Here is a 23,708-nt window from a genome sequence, read left to right as displayed (position 1 = left end):
TAACCTTTGATCACCCCCTGGTAGCTCGACACAGAGCATTCAGGCTTATCCCCAGAAGTGATGTGTAAAGCATTTGTGCAACACACTCACACCGTGACTCAATAAATATACCACAAAAGAGACTCCACGCAGAAATATATATATATAAAAAAATGTTTCTTATATTGTAATTATATATCTTAGACCATAAACATCATAGATCGTAAGCATGGTACAGATGTACCACTTATCACAATGAAACTCAGTGTGATCACAATGCCAGTACTAGCACGCTCTCTAACCTGTGATCTAGAAATGCTGGGGTTCTGAAATGCATCAGTGCAACACCTGCATCATCAAAAGCCCCCATAAATCATAATTATTGTGCATATTATGCAATTACTCTAATGTACCTCGCCATCCCAACACTAGATGAACCAAAACGACATACATCAGTACTATTAGGTAAATAATGAAGAAGTACTTGTTATCCTGGGCACTAGGGAAAGAAACTGACATGTATCAATATAGTAGGCATAAAAATGCAGCAGAAAATCATGTGTACGCTAGAAGGTGATAGCGCGTCCAATCCTTATAAATTACTTATACTTGGACACGCTTGAGGTTGGTGAACCTTTTGACCGGGTTGAGTTCTCCTCATCCAAAGAATTGTCGGATCCCTCAAATCAATAATCAATAATCATTTATAATCAATAATCAATACTCGATTAGTAATCAATCAACAAATTAGTTAAACAGAAAATCAGTAATTAGACACACCATGACCTTTCAGTCATGAATAACCACACCTGTTTATTAAAAGTTAATGAGTTTATTTCCCTATATTAACAAAGCTAACAAAATGTAAGTAAGTCTCAAAATCAAATGATACACATATACGAACATTACTAGCTGTTTATAGCGACGGAAGAAACGCAATCTACGCAAAATTTGGATTATAATGCACTCAGCTATAGCAATGCAAATCACTAATAAGAGTAACTGAATTTGACTAATTGCATACATCAGTCAGCATAACAAGATTTCAATTCAGCACGGTGCATCAAACGAATACCTCAACTAAGTTCTGATTAGCATTGGCATATGGGGCTTCATGCAAAATGAATTTCATCAACACAAATTTAGAAAACTTCTAGCTTAGGCTCTGTCAAATAAGCAGTTGGTACCTAAGAAGGAAAATACAATGAATAATACATTTATCCTTTCATAATTACCAAATACAATCAGCACTCAAGGTAAGTCTTCGTCCTTCAGGTACCGGTTCGATCAGCATGGGGCAGACTTCAAAGGGGCAAAGTTTAAGGCAAGTTTTCCTTGCAGCAGCAAAGAAGGGGAGGGGGGGCAAAAGTTATTATATGGGCAGGCAAAGTAAAGTTAAAGTCTCTAGGGTGAGAATTCTTTAAAGTCTCTCTCTCTGGGATAGAGAAAAAGCATCAAAGTGTCATCAAAATGGCTTCCCGAATCTGGCTTCAAAATGGCATCAAAGAAAAATGGCTGACTTCTCCTCGTCCAGTGGGATTAAATAAGAAACGTTCCAAATTCTTCAGGGTTTTCCATTGGAGGGTCCATGGGGTGGTTTCTCTTTAACCAACGAATAGTGTCCTTCTCTTAATGTTCACCTATGCATAAGGTGTCCTTGGGGTTTTGGAACACAAGTAGCAACAAAGTTGCCAATTAATTCTGCATCAGTGTCCTCATTGTCTGCACCTGCAGAAACTGACCTTGCTTCAAAGGGGATGAAAGTTGCCTAGCACGAAACCTTGAGATAAGTGTATTAGTCATTCTACTGGAAAAATACAGCTTTTAAAGGTCAAAAACACGTCTTTGTTAATACAAGTGAAAACTACGCAGTTAAAATTGAGACCAGGCGACTAGGCCAAAGCCTCTGCTAAATTTAAGCTAATCATATAACAGTTTAAGGAGAAACTCATAGAATATAGCTGCAATTATGACATACTCGTACATTGGTCGGTTTTCATGATTAATTAAGCTTGTTTATACTAATGGCGAACTACTTTGTGGGCACATTTTTCTACCTACATTATTTTTCTTTGCTAAAATCACATTGTCTTATACAGCTTTGTTACATGATATATGAATGTTTATTAGTCTTTCTTTTTCTGCTTCATCAAAGGCAAGCACTGTTGCAGGATCACCTGCCCTCATTTTAGTAAGAGTACAGTAGCCACGAGATCTGCATAATACATATCACTAGCATATTTTTAATAGGCAGCTCCCCTACCCTCATATTAGTAAAGATACGGTAATTCTCCAAGGTGTGGATGGATTTAACATACACGCGCCACCACTCCGCTCACACCGCGGGCAGTCAATGGCATTCGGTCCCCGCTTGGGAGGTGACCTCGCGCTCCCCCGGGCCCTCCTCAGAGGCTTACTCTGTACTGTGAAAAAAAGCTTGCTGCACCGGGCGCCACCAGCGCTAAAGCCGGCCCTGGGCACGATGCACAAACGATGCTCTCGCTACACGAGGGGAGGATGCTGTCCAATACAGAAAAAAGCAGTTGAGACATAGCCAGATGGTGGGTGAAATTGCGGGTGCCCAATTTGAAGAAAGTATGTCTGAATCCATGGACGAGTGCCAGGGGGCATAGAGGGGCATATACCAGAGCAGTGGATGCCAGCGGAAGCTCACAAAAATTTGGGGCAGATGGTGTAAAGTCCATGCAGTTTGCTGCTATGAACTATTTAACGAAATCCCTGGTGCATGGCGGAGTGTAAAAGAATGTCGTGCTATAAACAATATTTCACTGTTATCCACCTATTTAATTCGCTGTAACGTGGCAGTAAATTAAGGAGAGCGTTACATCCGGAAACATGACACAGCTGGGGTCTGAAGGGTGTCGTTTCCTGTGAGTACCAGAATAGACAGATGCACATAGATCCCATCTGCCACGCGCGGCGAGGGACAGGCCATGGTCAGGAAATGACTGGGCTCGGCTGCTTTCCAGCTTCTTCCATCAGAATGCGGGACAGTTTACATACGGAAGTCTGCTTCTGGGAACAGGTTATGCAACAAGCACAGTCCGCGCCAGTTCACGCGCCGCTTCTCTCAAGCTGTCAGTGCTTTCACTCCTGGCTCAGCTTTCTCTGCCCTCCCACCCAGCTCACCAGCACGCTCTTTTGACACTCTCTCACTCCTTGTCTCTTTTTCTGGGTGCTTTACTCTTCATCGCTCTTGTTTTGAAACTTTTCGTTCACTTCAAATTCTTTCTGATTGCGTCTTCCCCACTTGATCACTCAAAGCTAAGGGGCAGATTTAGGAGTCCCTAGTGCCTCCTTTAGCCACGGTATCGTCATTTTTTTTTACGCTAATGTGGCCCAATGAGGCCAAATTTGCCGTGCCAATTTTTTAAGTGGCGCAATGCATGCTTTGCGCCACTTTGTAACTTTGTGCTAAATTATGCCTGTGGCAGGCATAATGAATGCAAGGGGGGCATTCCCCCGTTAGTGGGGCCGAAAAAATGGCTCAAAGAAAACTTAGAGATTTCTTTGTGTCATTTTTTTCGGCACTTTTAATACCTGCTCAGAGCAGGCATTGAAAGGAGGCTCCCATTGTTTACAATGGACCTCAATGGACTTTGCAGGATTAGCGTCAACATTTTTGAGACAAATCCTGCAAAGTTCCAAACTAGCTTCAAACATTTTGATGCCAGTTCCCTAACTACCGCCATGGTGTGCCGTATCTTAGATACGGTGCACATATGGTGGCGTTAGGGGGCGCTATGAGTGCAAGAAAAGAGGCGCTGCACTAGGTGCAGCAACCCTTTTCTTACATCAAGCCCTAAGTCTATTTGACACTCTCACATCTCAAACCTCCTCATTAGTCCTACCTTATATCTATTTTTTTAATTCACTCCTTCTTGCTCAATATTCCTCCTTTTCGCTCACTTCCTTTCACTATTTCCTACACTACTCATCCTACCTTCTCTCCTCTCTCTCTTTATCTTCACCTCCCTTACCTCCCATGTTCTGTGTACCCTTGTACTGGCCTATCCTAAATTTCTGTCATCTCATATTTGTTTGCTATCTCACTTACCCCTATTGCTATGACTTAGCCTATTTTTGTATTTTTCTCCACCTTCTCCTTCCCACTCTGTTCTCATCCCCCCCCTCGTTAGCATTCCTTTGCTTCCTTCCTCCTCTCTCTTTCTTCTCTCTCGATCGTGGTCTTCTCTTCTATTAGTTTCCATCTTCCCTTTGCTTCCCTCTTTCTATGTCTCTCCACACCAAACACAGCCCTTCTACCACGATAAGTCTGTGCATGCTAGAGGATATCTCCTTCGCCGTGATACGTCTATGCAGGATTTTCCATCTAATCCTCATCATGCTATGCCTTTGCAAGTCTACACAAAGCAACCTTGGCATTTTAAAATGAAACAAACAGCTGCCATTTTCCAAACCCTTTTCTGCCTTTCAGTAAAGACGGTTACATAACGTCAACATAAACAAGCATTTACAGTCAATCAGTATCAATCAATAATATTTATAGAGCGCGCTACTCACCCGTGAGGGTCTCAAGGTGCTAGGGGAGGGAGTTACTGCTGCTCGAAGAGCCAGGTCTTGAGCTGCCTCCGGAATGCGAGGTGGTCCTGGGTGGTCCTGAGGTTGGCGGGGAGGGAGTTCCAAGTCTTGGCCGCCAGGTAGGAGAAGGATTTCCCACCTGCCGTTGTGCGGCGGATGCGAGGGACGGCGGCAAGTGCAAGGTGGGCGGAGCGAAGTTGACGGGTGGGCATGTAGAAACTGAGGCGATGGTTGAGGTATTCGGGTCCCTTGTTGTGGAGGGCTTTGTGTGCGTGGGTGAGCAGCCTGAAGGTGATCCTTTTGTTGACGGGTAGCCAGTGCAGATGTCTCAGGTGGGCGGAGATGTGGCTGTTGCAGGGTATGTCGAGGATGAGGCGAGCAGAGGCGTTTTGTATTCGCTGAAGACGTTTCTGGAGTTTTGTGGTGGTTCCTGCGTATAGGGTGTTTCCGTAGTCCAGGCGGCTTGTGATGAGGGCGTGGGTCACAGTTTTTCTGGTGTCGGCGGGGATCCAGAGGAAGATCTTTCGGAGCATGCGGAGAGTGAGGAAGCAGGAAGACGATAAGGCGTTGACTTGTTTGGTCATGGTGAGAAGTGGGTCCAGGATGAATCTGAGGTTGCGTGCATGATCTGAGGGGGTAGGTGTGGTGCCCAGGGCCGTGGGCCACCAAGAGTTGTCCCAGGTGGACGGGGTGTTTCCGAGGATGAGGACTTCCGTTTTGTCTGAGTTCAGTTTCAGACGGCTGAGTTTCATCTATTCTGCGACATCTTTCATTCCTTCCTGCAGGTTGGTTTTGGCGATGGTAGGGTCCTTGATGAGGGAAAGTATCAGCTGGGTGTCGTCGGCGTAGGAGATGATGTTGATGTGTTTGCGTGCGATGTCGGCGAGGGGGCTCATGTAGACATTGAAGAGAGTCGGGCTGAGTGAGGATCCCTGTGGGATGCCGCAGATGATCTCGGTGGGGTCCGAGCGGAACGGCGGGAGGTAGACTCTTTGGGAGCGGTTGGAGAGGAAAGAGGTTATCCAGTCCAGGGCCTGTCCTTGGATACCGGTGGAGCGGAGGCGGGATATTAGGGTTCGGTGGCAGACTGTGTCGAAGGCGGCCGAGAGGTCGAGGAGGATGAGGGCGGCTGTTTCTCCGTTGTCCATCAGAGTTCTGAGGTCATCGGTGACTGCGATGAGGGCGGTTTCAGTGCTGTGGTTGGCTCGGAATCCGGACTGGGAGGGGTCGAGTAGGTTGTTGTCTTCAAGGAATTTGGTCAGTTGCTTGTTGACAGCCTTCTCGATGACTTTGGCCGGGAAGGGGAGGAGCGAGATGGGGCGGAAGTTCTTCAGGTCGTTGGGGTCCGCCGTAGGTTTCTTCAGGAGAGCGTTCACTTCCACGTGTTTCCAGCTCTCTGGGAAGGTGGCAGATGCAAACGAGCTGTTGATGATGGTCTGGAGGTGGGGGGCGATGATGTCGTCGGCTTTGTTGAAGATGAAGTGGGGGCAGGGGTCCGAGGGGGCACCGGAGTGGATGGTGTTCATGGTAGTTTTGGTCTCTTCCGCGCTGATGTGGGTCCAGGCGTTGAGGGTGACGGCTGCGGGTGTGGGATCCGTGGTGGTAGGCTGGGTCTGAGGGCTGAAGCTGTCGTGAAGGTCGTGATCTTTCGATGGAAGAAGGTAGCAAGGGAGTTGCAGAGATCTTGTGAGGGCGTGATGGAGTTGGAGTTGGCGTTGGGATTGGAGAGCTCTTTGACGATGTTAAAGAGTTCTTTGCTGTTGTGAGTGTTCTTGTCCAGTCTGTCTTTGAAGGATGTTCTCTTGGTGGTGCGGATCAGCTGATGGTGTTTGCGGGTGGCGTTTTTGAGGGCGGACATGTTTTCTGTGGTGTGGTCTTTGCGCCAGGCTTTCTCGAGGGTACGGCAGTTTTTTTTGGATTCCTTGAGGGTGTCTGTGAACCATTGAGGTTTCCTGGCGATGGTCTGTCTTGGGAGGCGTCTGAGGGGTGCGAGGTTGTCGGCGCAGTTGGTGATCCATTGTGTGAGGCTGAGGGCTGCGTTGTTGGCGTCGGTGGAGATGGTAGGTTGGTTGTGGCTGAGTGGAGAGTAGCTGCTCTGTGGAGATTTTGTTCCAGTGTCTGCGTGGGGTGGGTTGTGTGCGGAGGTGGAGAGTCTTGCGTTTGAAGGTGAAGTGGACACATCTGTGGTCGGTCCAGTGTATTACGGAGGAGTGGCTGAAGGATACGTGGTTACTGGCAGAGAAGATTGGGTCGAGCGTGTGTCCGGCGATGTGGGTGGGGGTGTTCACCAGTTGCTTGAGACCGAGGTTGGCGAGGTTGTCGAGCAGGGTGGTGGTGTTGGTGTCGTTGTTCTGCTCCAAGTGGAAGTTGAGGTCTCCGAGGAGGATGTAGTCCGGCGAGGCTAGGGCGTGCAGGGAGATAAAGTCGCGATGGATTCACTGAAGAGGGTGCGTGGTCCCGGGGGTCTGTAGATGAGAGTTCCTCTGAGGGTGGTCCTGGGGTCGGTGTGGATCTGGAAGTGCATGTGTTCGGCTGCGAGGGGGGTGTCTTCGGTGGAAGTGGTGACGTTAATGGAGTCCTTGAATATGATGGCAATTCCTCCTCCGACTTGGTTGGTGCGGTCTCTCCTGGCGATCTTGTAGCCGTCTGGGATGGCTATGGCGATGTCGGGGGCCGAGGAGGCGTTCATCCAGGTCTCAGTGATGAAGGAGACGTCCGGTGCGGTGGAGTCCAAGAGGTCCCATAGTTCAATGGCGTGCTTGTGGACGGAGCGTGCATTGATGAGGATGCATTTGAGGTGGTTATTGGCGCGTGGTCTGGCGGGCGGGGTGCAGTCGCGGTGGAAGGTGTGCTTGCAGGTAAGGCATGCGAAGGGTCTGTGAGTGTGTTTCGGGTTGGCTTGGAAGCAGGTTCTAGAGCGTCCTGGGTTGAATGCGTGGAGGGAGGTGGGGTCGTAGCGGTGCTGCGGGGTTTGGGAGTGCTGGGGGCGAGGGGTCGTGGCGCTGGGCGCGGTCCAGGCGCGGACGGGTGCAGATGGGCTTGCCTTCGTCGCGCCAGCGGCGCACCTGCTGCGCACGGCCGCGCAGCGGCCGCCATATGAGGGAGGAGGGTGGGAGGAGGGGTCAGTGGGAGGGGGGGCGACGAATGGGAGCAGGGGGGGCCGGGGCCGAACGGGTGGTGGAGGCGGGAAAGCAGAGGGCGGGGGGGGCGGGGGTCAGATAGAGAGGAAGGGAAAGAGGATAGGGAAGAAGAGATGGATTATAGAAGACGCAAGGAGTCCGGAGAAGAGGAGAGAGGAGTCCGGAGAAGAGGAGAGAGGAGTCCGGAGAAGAGGAGAGAGGAGTCCGGAGAAGAGGAGAGAGGAGTCCGAAGAGGAGGAGAGAGGAGTCCGAAGAGAAGAACACAGAAGAGGAGAGGAACTCTGAAGAACACAGAAGAGGAGAGGAACTCTGAAGAACACAGAAGAGGAGAGGAACTCTGAAGAACACAGAAGAGGAGAGGAACTCTGAAGAACACAGAAGAGGAAAAGAACACGCAGGAAATGGAGTGCAGGAAGAGAAGAACACAGAAGAGCAGAAGAACACGAGGGAAATGGAGTGCCGGCGCAGAACACAGAAGAACAGAAGAACACGAGGGAAATGGAGTGCAGGCGCAGAACACAGAAGAACAGAAGAACACGAGGGAAATGGAGTGCAGGCGTAGAACACAGAAGAACAGAAGAACACGAGGGAAATGGAGTGCAGGCGCAGAACAACACAGAAGAACAGAAGAACACGAGGGAAATGGAGTGCAGGCGCAGAACAACACAGAAGAACAGAAGAACACGAAGGAAATGGGGTGCAGTAGCGGAAGAAAACAGAAGAACAGGAGAACAGGAGAACAGAAGAAACACGGAGGGAATGGAGTGCAGGTGCAGAGGAACACAGAAGAACACACAGGAAATGGAGTGCAGGCACAGAAGAACACGCAGGAAATGGAGTGCAGGCGCAGAAGAACACGAGGGAAATGGAGTGGAGGCGCAGAAGAACACAGAAGAACAGAAGAACACGAGGGAAATGGAGTGCAGGAGCAGAAGTGAACAGAAGAACAGGAGAACAGAAGAACAGAAGAACAGAGGAACACGAGGGGAATAGAGTGCAGGACGAGGTGCAGAACACGAAGAAAATGGATGCCAGAGGAGGGGCAGAAAAACTAAGAAAAATGGACAGAGGACAGCAGAGGTACGAGGAAGAAGTTGGAAGAGAGAGAGTTCAGAGGACAGAGGTGAGTAACGGGGGGCTGGACGGGGGGAGCGCAGGGCGTACTTACGGTTTTGCTGGGAGGTGGCTGGAGCCTGGGCAGGTGGAGCTGCAGCGGCGGGGGAGCGACCTACCCTAGGGTCAAGGGTCGCTCCTAGGGTCAAGGGTCGCACAGTGGGATGAGTCTCGCGTTTGCTCGAGTTAGAGCTGTTAGCGTTGTAAATTCCTAACTGGACTATTCTTGTCACATAATTTGAAAATGAAAAGTAAAACAGTTGACATAAGCGAGCCGATTCAAAGCACCACGGCCGCCATGAGCATGAGCGCGAAGGAAAGACACAAAAGGAAAAATAAGTTAGCTCGCAGTCAAACATATGGACAAAAGTGCAATCATCCATGTAACAGGGCTGATGGCCAAGGCGGTAACAAAACTGCCAGAGAAGGGACAAACGTAAAGCAGTTACCAACAATAACAAAGGACTTTTGAAAGGCAAGCCCATAAACAAGTGATAGTGATGGGTTTGCGGTGGGCGTGGTTAAAAGCCCACAGATGGATTACCATAGGCCGGACCTGTGCTCGACCTAAAACGCAGCCCAACAGAGAAGGAAAGCTGGCTCCCGTGTGGGTGCCAACAATGTAAGAACCTAAACTCACCGAAATAGAGAGATGTAAGTAACTCCTACTCATAGCATTCCTGGCTCAAGACCAACTCCTCTCAAAAATGTTCTGCATGTCTCGATTCACCTCGAAACACTGAAGAAATGTAATCACATGACCCCACAGTGACTGTTTTTATTATCTATAGTGACGTGAAAACGAATTCTTCTCCATGCCTAGGTGAACAAGCATTGGCAAAGCCAATAAGTCTCTCCTATGTAAGAGATTGGCTTTGCCAATGTGTTTTAGTCATATTGTGCACCAGTGTGGCAGCTGTTCAGCATTGCTATGCCTTAGTGGTGTAGAGAAGAGTGTTGCAGAGTGGAGTGGAGTGTTGTAGGTTGTTGTGGAGTAGAGTGGCGTACAATTGAGTAAGTGACTGTACACTGGAGTAGTGTGTCGTGAAACAGCATAGAGTGTCGTAGAGAGGAGGGGTACTGAGTGTCAGAATGGAATGGCGTAGAGTGTCGTAGAGTGGCATGGAGTGGTGAGTGGCATAGTGTCGTGGAGTGACGCAGAGTGTCGTAGAATAGCATAGAGTGAAGTAAAGTGAAGTGTCATGGCATGGAGTGGCATAGAGTGGAATGGAGTAGAGTGTCATAAAGTGGATAATCATAGAGTGGACTGTCATAGAGTAGGGTAGAGTGGAGTCAGTTTGAGTGTCGTGGAGTGTGATGAAGTGTAGTGTTGTAGAATGTAGTATTGCGAAGTGGCACAAAGTGGAATGGAGTAGACTGTCATAGGGTGGAGTGTCATTTAGTGGCGTGGGGTGGAGTAGAGTGGGTATAGGCAAGAGGCGTAGTATAGTGTCCTGTAGTGGCATACAGTGCAACAAGGTGGAATGGAGTAGAGTGTCATAGAGTGGAGTATCACGGAGTGGTGTGGGGTGAAGTAGATTGAGTGACACAAAGTAGAGTGGAGCAGAGTGGAGAGGTGTGGTGTAGAGTGGAGAGGCATGGAGTTGAGTGGCATAGAGTGGAGTATGCACGGTTTGGTAGCGCACTGCCATTACAGACAACTTATTTTCAATTGAAAGGACCATTACATTGTCACAGACATACAGTTTTACTGAAACTCATACAGCGCACAAACGATGTGTGGAAAGGGCATCACCTAGTGTATTGATTTGTTTTTATCAAATTGGAAGACAGAACCTGACATTTAATCATTCTCAGTGAATGCACAGCAAATGGGACAAGATAAGAGCAAAATGTAAAGGCTTGTATACAGAAAGTGACTACTTGTTGAAGAATACAGTAAATAGGTAAAGCTCCATAGGAGTGGCGAAGACATGCTGGACAGCCTAAAACAAATAAAGCCAGCAAATAAAATGGAGCAAATGTGAGTTAAAAACCACAAAGCCAATGGTAAGCAATGGGCGGGATGCATTCCCAAAGAAGCTTTCAGAATGTCAAATAAGTCGTCAGCCAACAGACAAATGTGCTGTCTGGTAGGCTGCAACCTAAATACTTGTTCTAGCAGCAGGAGGTTGGGGCTAAGGTTTAACCCCACACAAAAGAAGCCAAGGTTGTGTTTGGTCAAAGGTCAAGAAATACAAATAAAAAAAAAATTCCTGGTATCATCCATTCATTTGTAATGGCAACTCATTGCTAATCACAATATCCCTGTTTGAGAGAATTATTTAAGCCACACCTGCAAAAGCATCTCATCTATAGCAACTGAGGTATTTTAACTCCTCTCTTCTATAGGCAGATGCACAGGAAACTCCTTTTTCCCAAGCACTTCTCATATGATCTTTTTGTAGAGACATGTTCTGAGCTATACATAAATACATGTCTGACACATTACCCAAAACATTATCCTTCTGAAGGAACTTTCATTCAATGACAAATCGACCTTCGTAAGCAGCAGCTGCAGTCCTATTTCCGACACTCTAATACCTGGGGGGATTTGAATCAGTTTTTTATCATTTCGACAACACCACAGACTTACCTGTGCATCCAAACAACCACAGACATGCCTGTGCATCATGTTATTTCATCATAACCACAGACATGCCAAGCAATCAGATGTCCATTCCACACTACAGTAGACTTGCCAGTGCATCGAAAGAAGCACTAACAGTGCAAGGGAAATCTTTGCCTTAGTGACAGACTTCACTTCTCCAGCAACAAGCTCCACCAATATATTCCCCTATTAGGACCTTTGCACCCAGCTGTCCCTATTTTTCAGCAAAAAGGTCAGCAGCAACTATGACAACTTGGAGCCCCAACCAGACCTTTCCATCCTCACAGCCCTCCTGCCAATCTCAACCAACACCCAGAGGACCGCCCCAACTACCAAGCCCACCATCACCACTCATGAAGAAGCAATGACCATGCAGTCCATACACTCCGGAGCACCCTCAGACCCCTGCCCTCACCACTTGTTCCTCAAAGTACTGCACCCCCATCAGCACAACCCTCATCCCATTCCTGAAGACTCAAACATCACAGCCACCTACCTGGATGCTTGGAATCATGCCACAGCACTCCTCTCTCCTCAAGAAAAACTCAGCAGATCTGAAGATGCTAGCCAATTACCGACCTGTCTTCCTGCTGTCCTACACTGCAAAATTCATGGAAAAGATGATAAACACCTAGCAACCCACCTAAACAACCACCTCCTTGGCATGACTCAATTTGGATTCAACACCAACCACAGAACAAAGACTGTCCTCATTAAGAACGTCCTGATGATCATGGAAAGAGGTGATAATGTGGCCCTCATCATATTGGATCTTTCTGCAACCTTCAACATCATCCCATCCTTATCCAAATACCGCATGAAGCCAGCCTCCAAGGGCCCACATTTTGCTGGATTTGCTCCTTCCTGACAGTCCCCACCCAGTTGGCTAGACTGATGCCATTCACCTCGGTCCCCATGAACCTCATATGCGGATTTCCACAAGGATCCTCAATTAGCCCCACTATGTTCAATGCCTACATGACCCCACTCACCAGCATTAGCCCCCATGGAATGAACATCATATCTCACCTGTTGGAAATGGCCTTTTCTGCAGTGTACCTTTTCCTCTCCAATTTTGCTGAATTGTTTTGCTTGCTTTAGGACTCTGGGCACTTTACCACTGATAACCAGTGCTAAAGTTCATGTTCTCTCTGCTTATAACATGGTAACGCTGGTTTAATTCACTTAAAAATCCTTAGTAAAGTGCACTACCTGTGCCCAGGGCCTGTAAATTAAATGCTACTAGTGAACCTGCAGCACCAATTATGCCACCCAATTAAGTAGCCTTTAAAATATGTCTCAGGCCTGCTACTGCAGAGCCTGTTAGCACAATTTTGAACTGCCAGGTCACCCTGGCAAGTTCACCCTCTTGCCAGGCCCAAACTTGCCTTTTTTTTACTTATGTCACCCCTAAGGCAGGCCCTTGAAAGCCAAGCGTATAGTGTAGTGTATTTAAAAGGTAGGACATATACTTTCAAGTTTTAGGTGTCTAAGCAGTGTAAACCTCTTAAATTTGTTTTTCACTACTGCAAGGCCTATCTCTCCCATAGGATAACGTCTGGATTACCTTATTGCATTTCATAAGTGTAAAAGGGATGGGACACCCAACTTTGGTGTCTCTGGAATCACAATTTAAAATCACAGCTTATGGTGAAGTTGGACTTTAAATTGTAATTCTGAAAGTGCCACTTTTAGAAAGTTGGCATTTTCTTACTTCAGCCATTTGCTGCCTTCTGCCTTTCTCTGAATACACATCTTGGATGGGTGACAGCTGGGCTTTGTGCATTCCGTCTAGACAGCCACACACAGAGGGAGCTTAGGTGTGACTGATGGGCCATCCACAACCTGATGGGCCACACTTGAATAGGCTGTGCCCTGTTCCCACATAAAGAGCTGCATGTGAGTCTGGAGCCAGGACAGGGACTCTGTGAACTTCTAATGCATCTCTTTGAAGTCTCCCCACTTCAAAGGTGCAACTGTGTATAAGTGCTGGACCTCAGACACCACCTACTCAGTACACTTCAAGACCTGTGAATACTCTGCCAGGAAGGACAGCTGTGCTGTTATAAGGACTGCCATTCTGCTGGGCTGCTACTCTACTGGACTCCTGCCTTGCTGTGCTGACCTACTGCGTGCTGCCCTTCCTGCCTGGAAGGGCGATGGACTAGACCTGCATCCCTCCAACACAGAACCAAAGTGACTCCAACGGCTTGCTGGCTTGTCTCCTGTTTTCTGAAGTCTCAAGAACACAAAAGGCTTCCAACTCATCTGATACAGCACCTGGACTCTACTAACTGTTAGTTTTGCCCTGCCAAGTGGTACCAATCTTGTCCTGGGCCCCTGAAAGGTGGTATAAAATGCTGCTCCGGTCAGAATCAATGCATTGCCGCTGCTGCGCAAATCAGAATGGGATATCACCCCTGTCGCATGGAGTGGAACTGTGCATCGAGCCCCATTACGTGGATCGGTGTTGACACATCACCTCTCCAGCGCTGAGCAATCTCGGTCCATCGCCTTCAGAACTGCTGCATCTTGGACATGATGGATCGCTGCTGTTGCCTGATGTAAATCGACGCATCTTTGCTACTGCATGGAAAGGACTGACTCATTACCTCAATCGTAGGGATCGGCACCGACGCATCGCTCTAGTCTGCTCCCCGCATCCTGGATGTCGACACAACCAGGATTAAGGTACTTTTGTTCAGTGGGCCTCACTGTGTCCCTGTAGCCAGCCTGCGCTCCATCACGGTTGGTCTGAACGTTTGACTTTGTCCTGGTCCAACGTGACCAGATATCCTAGGTTGGCACGTCTTGTTTCTAAGCGCTATTTCCAAGATTATTCTTTAAAAATTTATATCTCAAGTTCTACTTTTCGCATTTTTGTTGTTTTGGTCTTTTGTATTTATTAAATTAGCCTCTATTTATTCTAACAAGCTGTGGTATCTTTTTGTGTGGTGTTTTCACTGTTTTACTGTTTGAAAGGTTGCACAAATACTTAACACATTTCTCCTAAAGTGAAGCCTGACTGCTCTGTGCCACGTTACCTGGGGGTGAGCATAAGTTAATTTAGGGGGTGTTTGTGACTTACCCTGACTGGGATTGTGGTCCCTGCGTGGACAGGGTGAATTGTCTGCCAACCAGAAACCCAAATTCTAACAACTCCAAACACCTAGACCAATTTCTCTGCCTGCGTGACCAAAGTTGCTAGAGGGATAAACATCTGCCTCAAGTCCAACACTGACAAGACAGAAGTAGTCATCTTCACAAAGAAACCTCACTCTAGGACTCCACTTGGTGGCCTACCAAACTGAGACCCACACCATTTCAGCAACCCACGCACAGAATATTAATCAACAACCAACTTATCATGATCAGCCAAGTGAATGCAGCCTCAGTCTCCTGCTTCCACACACTCAAGAAGCTAAAGAAGATCTTTAAACGGGTCCTGACCAACACTCACAGAACCGTCCTCCAAGCCCTCATCTGAACTATGACAACGCACTCTATGCTGTAATCAATGCTTGACTGGCTGTTCACCTAGCTCAACCCTGTCTCCCCCCCGTTCATAGCTCCTGCTTCAGCACCAGGATACCCTGCAGGGGGCATCACATTTCCCTTCCACTCCACCAAAAACACACCTGAGCAACATATGTTCCCTCCACGCCACCACAGACATGCTGGTGCATCATATATCCCATACACACCAGCACTACAGACATGCCTGTGCATCATATGTCCCTTCCATTCTACCACAGACAGGCCTGCACATCAAATGTCCCATCCACTCCACCACTGACATGCCTGGACATCATATGTCCCCTCCACACCATCACAGACATGCCTATGTCCCACACTGAGGATGATTTGTGACCGGTAGATGATCCTGGTAGTAGATACAGTGAGGGGAAACATATAAAGAAACTGTGGCGTGGGAAAACAGATATCCTTTCATTAAGTTTTTAACATTTTACTACATAATATCATATCCAGAATATAAACTACAAAAATAAAGTGAAGGTAAATATATTGGTAAGTCAGATATAATATACTTAATTCAATTATGAGTAGTAAATCGGTGGTGAGAGTCCATAATGAGGTAATAGAGCTGGAAAACTTGTTGAATTTCGTTTCAAACACTAGGGTTAAATCTTGAATGTTCCGAGATGATAAATGTAAATTCACAGGAAACATGCCTAAGTAGTGAAATAAAGGTTAGGATGATTGATCAAGAAAATCTATCTTGGCTCACCTTTATCTTTTCTTCCCTCTATTTTTTTAAATAATCAAATAGTAGGGAGATGTTTTTAGCGCAAATAATGCAAGTTTGTACACACGTCTGTATAGTTAGTGGATTTTTTCAGTTGTGACAATAAGTAATAATTTGTGGTACAGTCTGATTTCTTTCAGAAGGTGTGAAAAAATAACATGCCTGATTTTGTGTTTTCACAAACTGTAAGGCCTTAGGAATTAACAAAAAACATAAATCTAACATTTAGAACACTATAATATTTCCCTTTGACTTCTAGGTACTTCTGTTGAAATAAAAAGTACCCCCTTTGTTATGTTAATTTAATTTAATATAGCGCATTAATCATTCCTAGTGGGGTATCTCGGCGCTGTGGACACACGCAGGCAAAATAGACCACTAAATTAAAATAAGACTGTCTTAAGCTGTTTACGGAATTTGCTATGGTCAGTACAAGTGCGGGTGCTGTAACGTAAGTTACTCCAGTAGGAAGAGGCCTGGTAAGGGAAAGGCCTGCCTCCTCATCTTGTCAGTAGGATACGGGGGATAGTGAACAAAGCTTTGTCTGTAGAGCTCACATTCCAGACTGGGCAGTAATATTTGAGCTTCTGATGGAAGCAGCTGAGAGCTTTTCCCATGAAGGATTTGTGCATAAGGCAACAGAGTTTGAAGATTTTTCTTTCCCTGACTGGCAGCCAGTGTAAGACTCTCTGAAGAGGTGCAGAAGCTGAGCCAGAAGGGAGGTTACAAACGAGTTGTGCTGTCCTATTTTATCCTACTTGCAATTTGGACATTAATGTCTCATTTGCTCAAGCAAGTTCTGCATTTTCCATAATCTAGTCTGCTAATAATTAATGCCTGGACTAGAGATTTCCTAGCAGAGAGGAAGAAAAGGAAATGCTTTCCTCCACAGGAACATTGTATTACAGCAGGTACCAGTAGTGGATATAACCTGTTCTTTCATAGTTAAGGATGGATCCTTTTTAACACCAGTATTCTTGACTACCTGCCTGGGAGTAGGAGCTGTGCCTAGTTCTGGAGGCCACTTTTCAGAGGACCAGAGTTGTTGGTCCTTGCCGAACAGTATGATCTCTGTTTCATCAGCGTTTATCTGTAAACAGTTTGTAGTCATCCATTCTGCAATCGCTATCATACCTTTGGAGAAACGGTCTTTAACTTTGTCCAGGTTTTTATCAGAAGGAGATGACAAGCTGAGTGTTGTCTGCATAAGACAGTATTTCAAATCTAAAGGATTTAACAATCTTAGCCAGGTGGATCACATGTATGTTAAACTGAGTGGGGCTTAAACATGAGCCTTGCGGGACCCCTTGTCTATCAGCATGGTGTGAGACTTAAATGCACCAAGAGAGATAGTCTAGGTTCTATTTTCAAAGAAGTTTCGGAACCACTGTAGAGCTGTCCCAAAAATTCCTATCCCATGCAGCCTATGAAGCAGCCTGGAGTGGGATAGAGAGTCAAAAGCTGTGGAGTGTCGGCATCAAGAGTCTTATACAGTCAGTGACTGTAACTGAGGCAGTCTCTGTGCTATAGAAAGATCTAAACCCTAATTGTGAAGAATTCAGGATCTTGTTCTCCTCAAAATAGGCTGCAAGGTGTTTTTTATTAAGCCATCCTGCAGCTCACCAAGAAGCGGAAGCAGAAAGATAGGCTGATAGTTTGTAAAATTTTTGGGGTCAACACTGGCCTTCTTTTGTATAGGTGAGACCTGTGCAGATCTCCAGGCCAGAGCGATTTTCCCAGTTATCTACTGATAGATGGTCTGATTGAAGGAGCAATCTGGTTAAAAAGTTGTTCTCTGATCCTTGGAGGGCATGGATCCAAGAAAAAGCTGGATTTTATTTTTAGTGCCATCTGTATCTGGTCAAGTGAAGAAAAAATCATACTTTTCCAGGCTGCAGATACAGTTCTGTGGGTTGGGGGGGGGGGGTTTGCTTGAGAGCAGGCATGAGGTTTGATAAAATCATCAAGGACTTTCATTCATTCTTTGGATGAATTGCCAGCATAACCAATTTGACTGATGTAGGTTTTACAAGCTAATTTGATATTCTGATGGTATGTGGAAAGAGATGATTTGTATGCATCTTTGCCATTTTGATTTTTAGTCTGACCCTATAGTCTCATCAACTCTTTACAGCAGAATTTCTCTTGTCAAAGGTCAGTATGTATCAAAGAACATGAGATCTAAGCATAGTTTTAGAATTTGGTTTAAGAGGGGCAATGCTATCAAAAGCAGAATTCAGGGACTTATAGTAGTCTACAAGAGCTCACTTAACTTCTAAGTCCTTAGGAGCCATTGAAAAAACTTCGGAGAAAGAGTCAGGGAAAACTAACCACCATTGTCCTGAAGAATTTTTGTCAACAGTCTTTATTTTTCCTGTCCTATCAGTTTTGGAAATCTGGAAATGGATCATGGAATGGTCCATCCAGATAAGAGGTAAAGGGGGGATCACAGGTAAAAAATAGAATTGGTAAAACTTAAATCCAAATTATGGCCTACTGAGTGGGTAGGGCCTTATATTTTTTGGTGCAGCACCAGTATCTCTAAATTGGAGATGAGTTGTGGAACCTCTGGGTTGGAGGAGTCTTGCCCGTAGTAATTAGTCACCCAGTAAAAGAAAATGTTGTAATGACAATACAAGTGTAGCTATGAGTTTGATTAAACAACGGCTAGCCTCATTTTTTGGTACTGGAGAATTATGTAGTAGTGCTCCTTTCCAACAGTCATTGGAAGAGAATTCAATTTTGAAAATGCATAGTTCTGCCCAGTCTGTATTTAAAGTGTGAATAAGAGAAATTTAACTTTGTCTTGAAAGACAATGGCAATGCCACCACTTATTCTGGCTTCTCTGTCAAGTTAGAGCATACAGTAGTTATCTGGGAGTGCCAGCGTAAGGGCAGGTAAGTTAGTGGGACTTAGCCATGTTTTTGTGAGAAAGCAGAATGTTAGTGACGGGTGAGATGAGGTCCCAGAGTTCTATGGCGTGTTCGGGTAAGGATCTAACATTACAGAGGAGGCAATTTGGGCAATGGGTGTAGAACCTGGAGAGGTGAGGAATGTAGGGATGTGGGGTGGCTCTAGGTATCTCTAAAATAATATCCTCCACCACCCAAGTGTTATCAGTAGTCCACCTCTCTCTGTGTGTGACTCTAGGAGAATCAGAGATACATGCAAATTTGCATTCTAATCAGGCCACTGGACCTTCTAAGTGGTATGGAAATGACTAGTACAGAGATTGACCTGAGACATAAACTGGTTTCCATAATGGTGTAAAGCTGATGAGAAGTAGCAGATTCTAATGGGCTGACTGACCTTAAAGGGGAAAGCCGCAGGGCTCCTGGCTCCTGGAGATGTACGGGCGCAAACGGGCTTGCCTTTGGCGCTCTAGGGGCGTGCCTGCTGTGCATATCTGCTGCTCGTCCGTGCTGGCTTCTCATTTTATTGGAAACTAGGAGGTAGCAACTAGTCAGCTAACCACAAAAATGGTGGCATGCAGAAAGAAAGCGGGCAGTTTTAAAAGTGCTTCCTCTGCGCAAACTGTCTAGGGTGGCGGCGGACCGGAAAGCAATGCGGCCCAGCAAAAAATGAAACAAAAAAGCATTATGTAAACAAACTTAATAAAAACTACAATTTTAAAAGCATGAGTACTGTGTGGTGTTACAGCTTTCATACAGTGTCATATAATTTCCTGCAATAAAATTAGGGTATTGCGGAGCTGCATTAACGTTATCATATTTTTTGCCTTCCAGCTGTCCAAAATGGTTGATTCCAAAGTTCTGAAAATCGAATTGCTGTTAGCATTCTTTCTGATGGGAATAATGCTGGTGTCCTGTCAACTCCAGTTACAGCCTGAGGTTCTCAAAAGTAAGTTCAGTAAGAGTGCGCGGTCTTGTCCTTCCTATCACTTGCACTTTGTCATTGATGTGACTGTTATTGCACTCCATCCTTATGTGTATTTTGATCTGGTGCTGATTACCCTGGATCTCATTGCAAACACTGAGTCAGATCAAGTTTCGCATGTAGACTGTGATATACACACAATGCAGTGGTCAGATCTAAATGTGCATGTATTGTGTACAGCACATCTACTTTTCAGATCTGTATAAGCCTATCTTTAACATAGTGAGCATAGCACAGCACCTTGTCTTTTTTTACTCCAGCATGAAACTTCTAGCAGAAGTGAAACAGGTAGAAATCTCAGCAGTATCCTCCCATTTTGTTTCAGTGATGTGAGGTCTGTGGCAGTGACCGGTTACTCTGGTGTTTGGGTTTCAGATAATTTACTCTTAAACTATAGATCACCACAGTTGTTACTGCCATTCCTAAATATATTAATTTTCAGCATAAAAGTCCTTCTTACCAAGCATTTGTGTTGATAGCTGCAAAAGACTGGTTCATGACAGGGGTACGACCTAAGCATTTAAAAGCAGACACACTTGCTCATCCTTAGAAAGATGGCTCCACGTGAGAGATAGATCTAAGGAAGGTAGAGTATAATCCCATCTCAAATTGCAGTGCCCCTGTTAATGTGCAGAAACACAATACTATTCAACTCCAGTACATGCAGTATGACCAACATGAATCAGCATCCTAGCATGGAAGCTTAGTATGACATGAGTATACTGCATGCAAACACACTTCTACTAATGGTTACACTGAAAAGGTTTATAAACTGTACTCTGGGGTATGCACCAACCATTAGCCAGATCAATATCAGACAATTGAACTAATCAAAGACGGTTGCATTATTTCTACAGTAATGTACCTAGACTGATTTTAGTGGCATGTAAGAAGGGTCAAAAAAGGTATTTCACTGGAGGCGTGGCTTGGAAGCCAAAGATGGCAGACGCACCTTGAGACAGCTCCACCGACCCAAGGCCACATCCTACAATCCTGGCCACTTGGGGGACCCGTTCTAACTCCCCCCGCCTGCGTTGGTGGAGTGGTGTGCTCACTGAGGACCAGAGAGCACGACCGGCTGCAGCCAGACAGGGCCCAAGGTGGAGCCAGTGCTGCGCAAGGGCTGGGCCAGTCCTGAAGGCTGCTCTTCTCCCAGGTGTGGAAACTCATGTTGACCCGGATGGGGAGACTGAGAGGACAGTCAGCTGCTGCTGACCCCGGGTGTGCTACTGGAGGGCTCCCCCCCCAGCCCAAACCTAGCCGGTGGTGGGCCTGGTGGAGGGTGGGCTTGCAGAGCCCTGGTGGGCGCCCCAAGACCGGGGTCGCAGGCCCACTGAGGCCCTAGCAACATGGATTACTGCTTCCCTGCTGGAGCAGGGGTGCACAAAGATAATATTGTGGGCCAGTGAGGCCTAGGGAGGTAAGGGGTGGGTGGCGGGGTGCTTTCACCACCCTGGGCACTGGGGCGAGGCCCGACCCAGAGTGCATGGCCCCCTGGTGCTGGCGGAGCACCCACTTACAGCGCTAGCGGCACCTGAACACCACCAACCTCCAGCTGAGGGGGAGGCAACAGGGGCCAGACGGGCTTCCCAGAAGACTACGCCTGGGGCTAGGAGGCCTTGCTGTTCCCGTTTGGGTGCCCCAAGCCCCTCGCACTGGAGAAGACGGGGCCAGACGAAGTGATCAGACACTGCTGGTGCTGACTCAGTCATCAGTGGGCCTCTTCCCCATTTCAAACCCATGACAGAAGCGGTGACCCGGTGGGCAACACAGTCAGTGTGGGCCCAGCTGGGCATAACAAACAGCACACTGCCAGAAAGGAACCATGCGCAGTCCTAAAGTACGTGTCCCATGCTGCTGGCAGTGGACCTGCAGACAGCACAGTCGGCTCTGCACCCCGAAGTACAGGGTACCAGATAACAACTCCTGCAGTGAGTGGGGGAGCGGCAGCAAAGGCCCAACCGTGCAGCAAGAAGGACACAGTGGATCAACCCCAAATCCCCCCTTGCCACCAGTGAAAACCAGCAGGGGCCACAGCCACACAACATACCCCCCCCCACCCACAAGGAACACACCCCAACACCATAATCAAGCGGCAGGGGCCACATGGCGGGGTGGTGGCCTCACACATCACCTGGACAATCGACAGTAGAGCTCAGAGAGGGGAGAGACATCAATAGGGGAACCACCTCTTAACATCAAGTGAGGCACCCAAGTAACAGACTTCACAGGCAAGAAGGAACTTGCCAGCGGGGGGCACACAACCTGGCCGCACCATAGGCAGACAAACAGGCCTCCAACAGCGTTCCCACACTCTGCCGCCGGCCCCCCATCAAGAGGCACCCATGAACAAGAGCCAGGAGCCCTCAGCCCCAACATGCTACAGCTGATGAAATGGATGTTATCCTCTAGGCTATTGAATCCCAAGAACCTCCTTAGAGGCCCAAATCAAGGAAATCCATGTGGAGTTTGGGCTCCTCCAAAAAGATCAGTGCAAACTGGTGGCCAGGGTCACAGACGCCGAACATCAGCTCTCAAATCTAACACCACAACTATCAACAGAAGAACAGATCTCCAGGGACCTTGTGGCCCGAGTAAAATGCCTGGAAGTGCAAGCAGAAGATGCCGAAGGTAGGGCCAGACGCAACATCCGTGTCGTGGGACTTCCAGAGGGCCTGGAGGGCTCCCAAACAATGATAGACTTACTAGAGGACTGCATAAAGACGTTTACACACACCAGCGGTCTGACCCCTCACTCCACAATGGAGAGAGCTCACAGCATTTGCAAGAGGGGCCCTCATTTGGCACCCCCTTCCAACTATGTGTGTCAATAGTAGACAAAGATGGCAGCTATGCGTTTGAAGAGGGATACCTCAATGGGGCGCAAGTGCTCATGGGCAACATATACGCAGCCAACACGGATCAAACCACATTCTGGGCTACTGTCTAGAATACTCACTCAATTAGTAGGCATCCCCTGGCTTCTGGGAGGCAACTATAATAATGTTTTGGACATCGTAATAGAACGGTCCTATCCCCCCTCCCCTCAGCCCCTACCCACCAGTCCTCCCACACATTCTCTGCCTGGGTAGACCAATGGAGTCTGCAAGATGCCTAAAGGGCTCACAACCCGCAAATCCACTTATATTCTCACTACTCTGCCCCCCACAATTTGTATGTCTTACTAGCTAGATTCCTCTGCTCCCCTGAACTGATCACTTGCATAACCACATCAGACTACCTATGCAGGGTCTTTTGGGACCACTCAGCACACATCCTAGAGATAGAATGGCGTTCCCCTGATCCCCAGTGCCCCTCTGGAGGCTCCAGAAGGGTATCTTAGAGGACCAATCATTCACTGACTCACATCTCACATGTATCACTGGGTACTTTGCCACCAACCACGACAAGAGGAGTAGACTGAGATGCCTTTGAGGTAGTAGCATGTGGACACTGTATATAGAACATGACCGGGGTCAGGCGTCAACTGTCGGGATTGCTCCGGGAGTCAGATAGAAAGGTTACGGAGCTCGATAACAGACCACATAGAGAGGCATCCTGCAAAGCCTTGCTACAGGCCAAGAAGAAGCAGGCGGATTTGGTGGAGCGCCTCAGCTGCTACAGTTTCAAAGAATACACTGCCCGTTTCACTTGTATGGGGACAAACCCGGTAGCCTGTTGGCATGGTTAAACCGGCAGGAATGGCAAGCCCCTACCATAACACAAATCGCATTCTCATCCAGCCAGATGCTGTGCACCCAATTCACTATACTGCAAGCCTTCCACACACATTACTCATCACTCTATACACAACCAGCTGCCTCCCCAACAGCAGCTATTAACAGCTTCCTGAGCCCCCTCTCTCTCCTAGCATTTCACTCAGCTCAGCGAGCAAAAATCTGACAAACTGATCACAGTGGATGAAGTGAAGCAGGAAATTCATGCCCTTTCCCGTAGCAAGACCCCGGGCCTTGACGGGCTCCCCATTGAATATTATACCCACTCGGCTACCACCCTGGCTCTCCAGCTAGTCACAGTCTACAACGAAGCCCTGACCACATGGCCCTCCCCAACACCATGCAAGAGTTCCTGCTAAGCTTGCTGCTGAAACTGCGCAGAGACTCTACTAATCCCTCC

General features: G+C 47.3%; 1 protein-coding gene across 1 annotated transcript in view; it reads left to right on the top strand.

Moving 5' to 3' along the window:
• The window catches only part of LOC138295418 (clusterin-like), a 122,830-nt gene that overhangs the window by 41,904 nt on the left and 57,218 nt on the right, over nucleotides 1-23,708 (top strand). The window contains exon 2 of the mRNA XM_069233708.1: nucleotides 19,421-19,535. Coding sequence (XP_069089809.1) covers nucleotides 19,430-19,535 — 106 coding nt within the window. The 5' untranslated portion in view covers nucleotides 19,421-19,429. The remainder of the gene's footprint in view (nucleotides 1-19,420; nucleotides 19,536-23,708) is intronic.

This window comes from Pleurodeles waltl, chromosome 5 (genome assembly GCF_031143425.1).
Source record: "Pleurodeles waltl isolate 20211129_DDA chromosome 5, aPleWal1.hap1.20221129, whole genome shotgun sequence".
Lineage (NCBI taxonomy): Eukaryota > Metazoa > Chordata > Amphibia > Caudata > Salamandridae > Pleurodeles > Pleurodeles waltl.
Note: the sequence above shows the minus strand (reverse complement) of the source record. Positions and strands in the feature narration are given on the sequence as shown.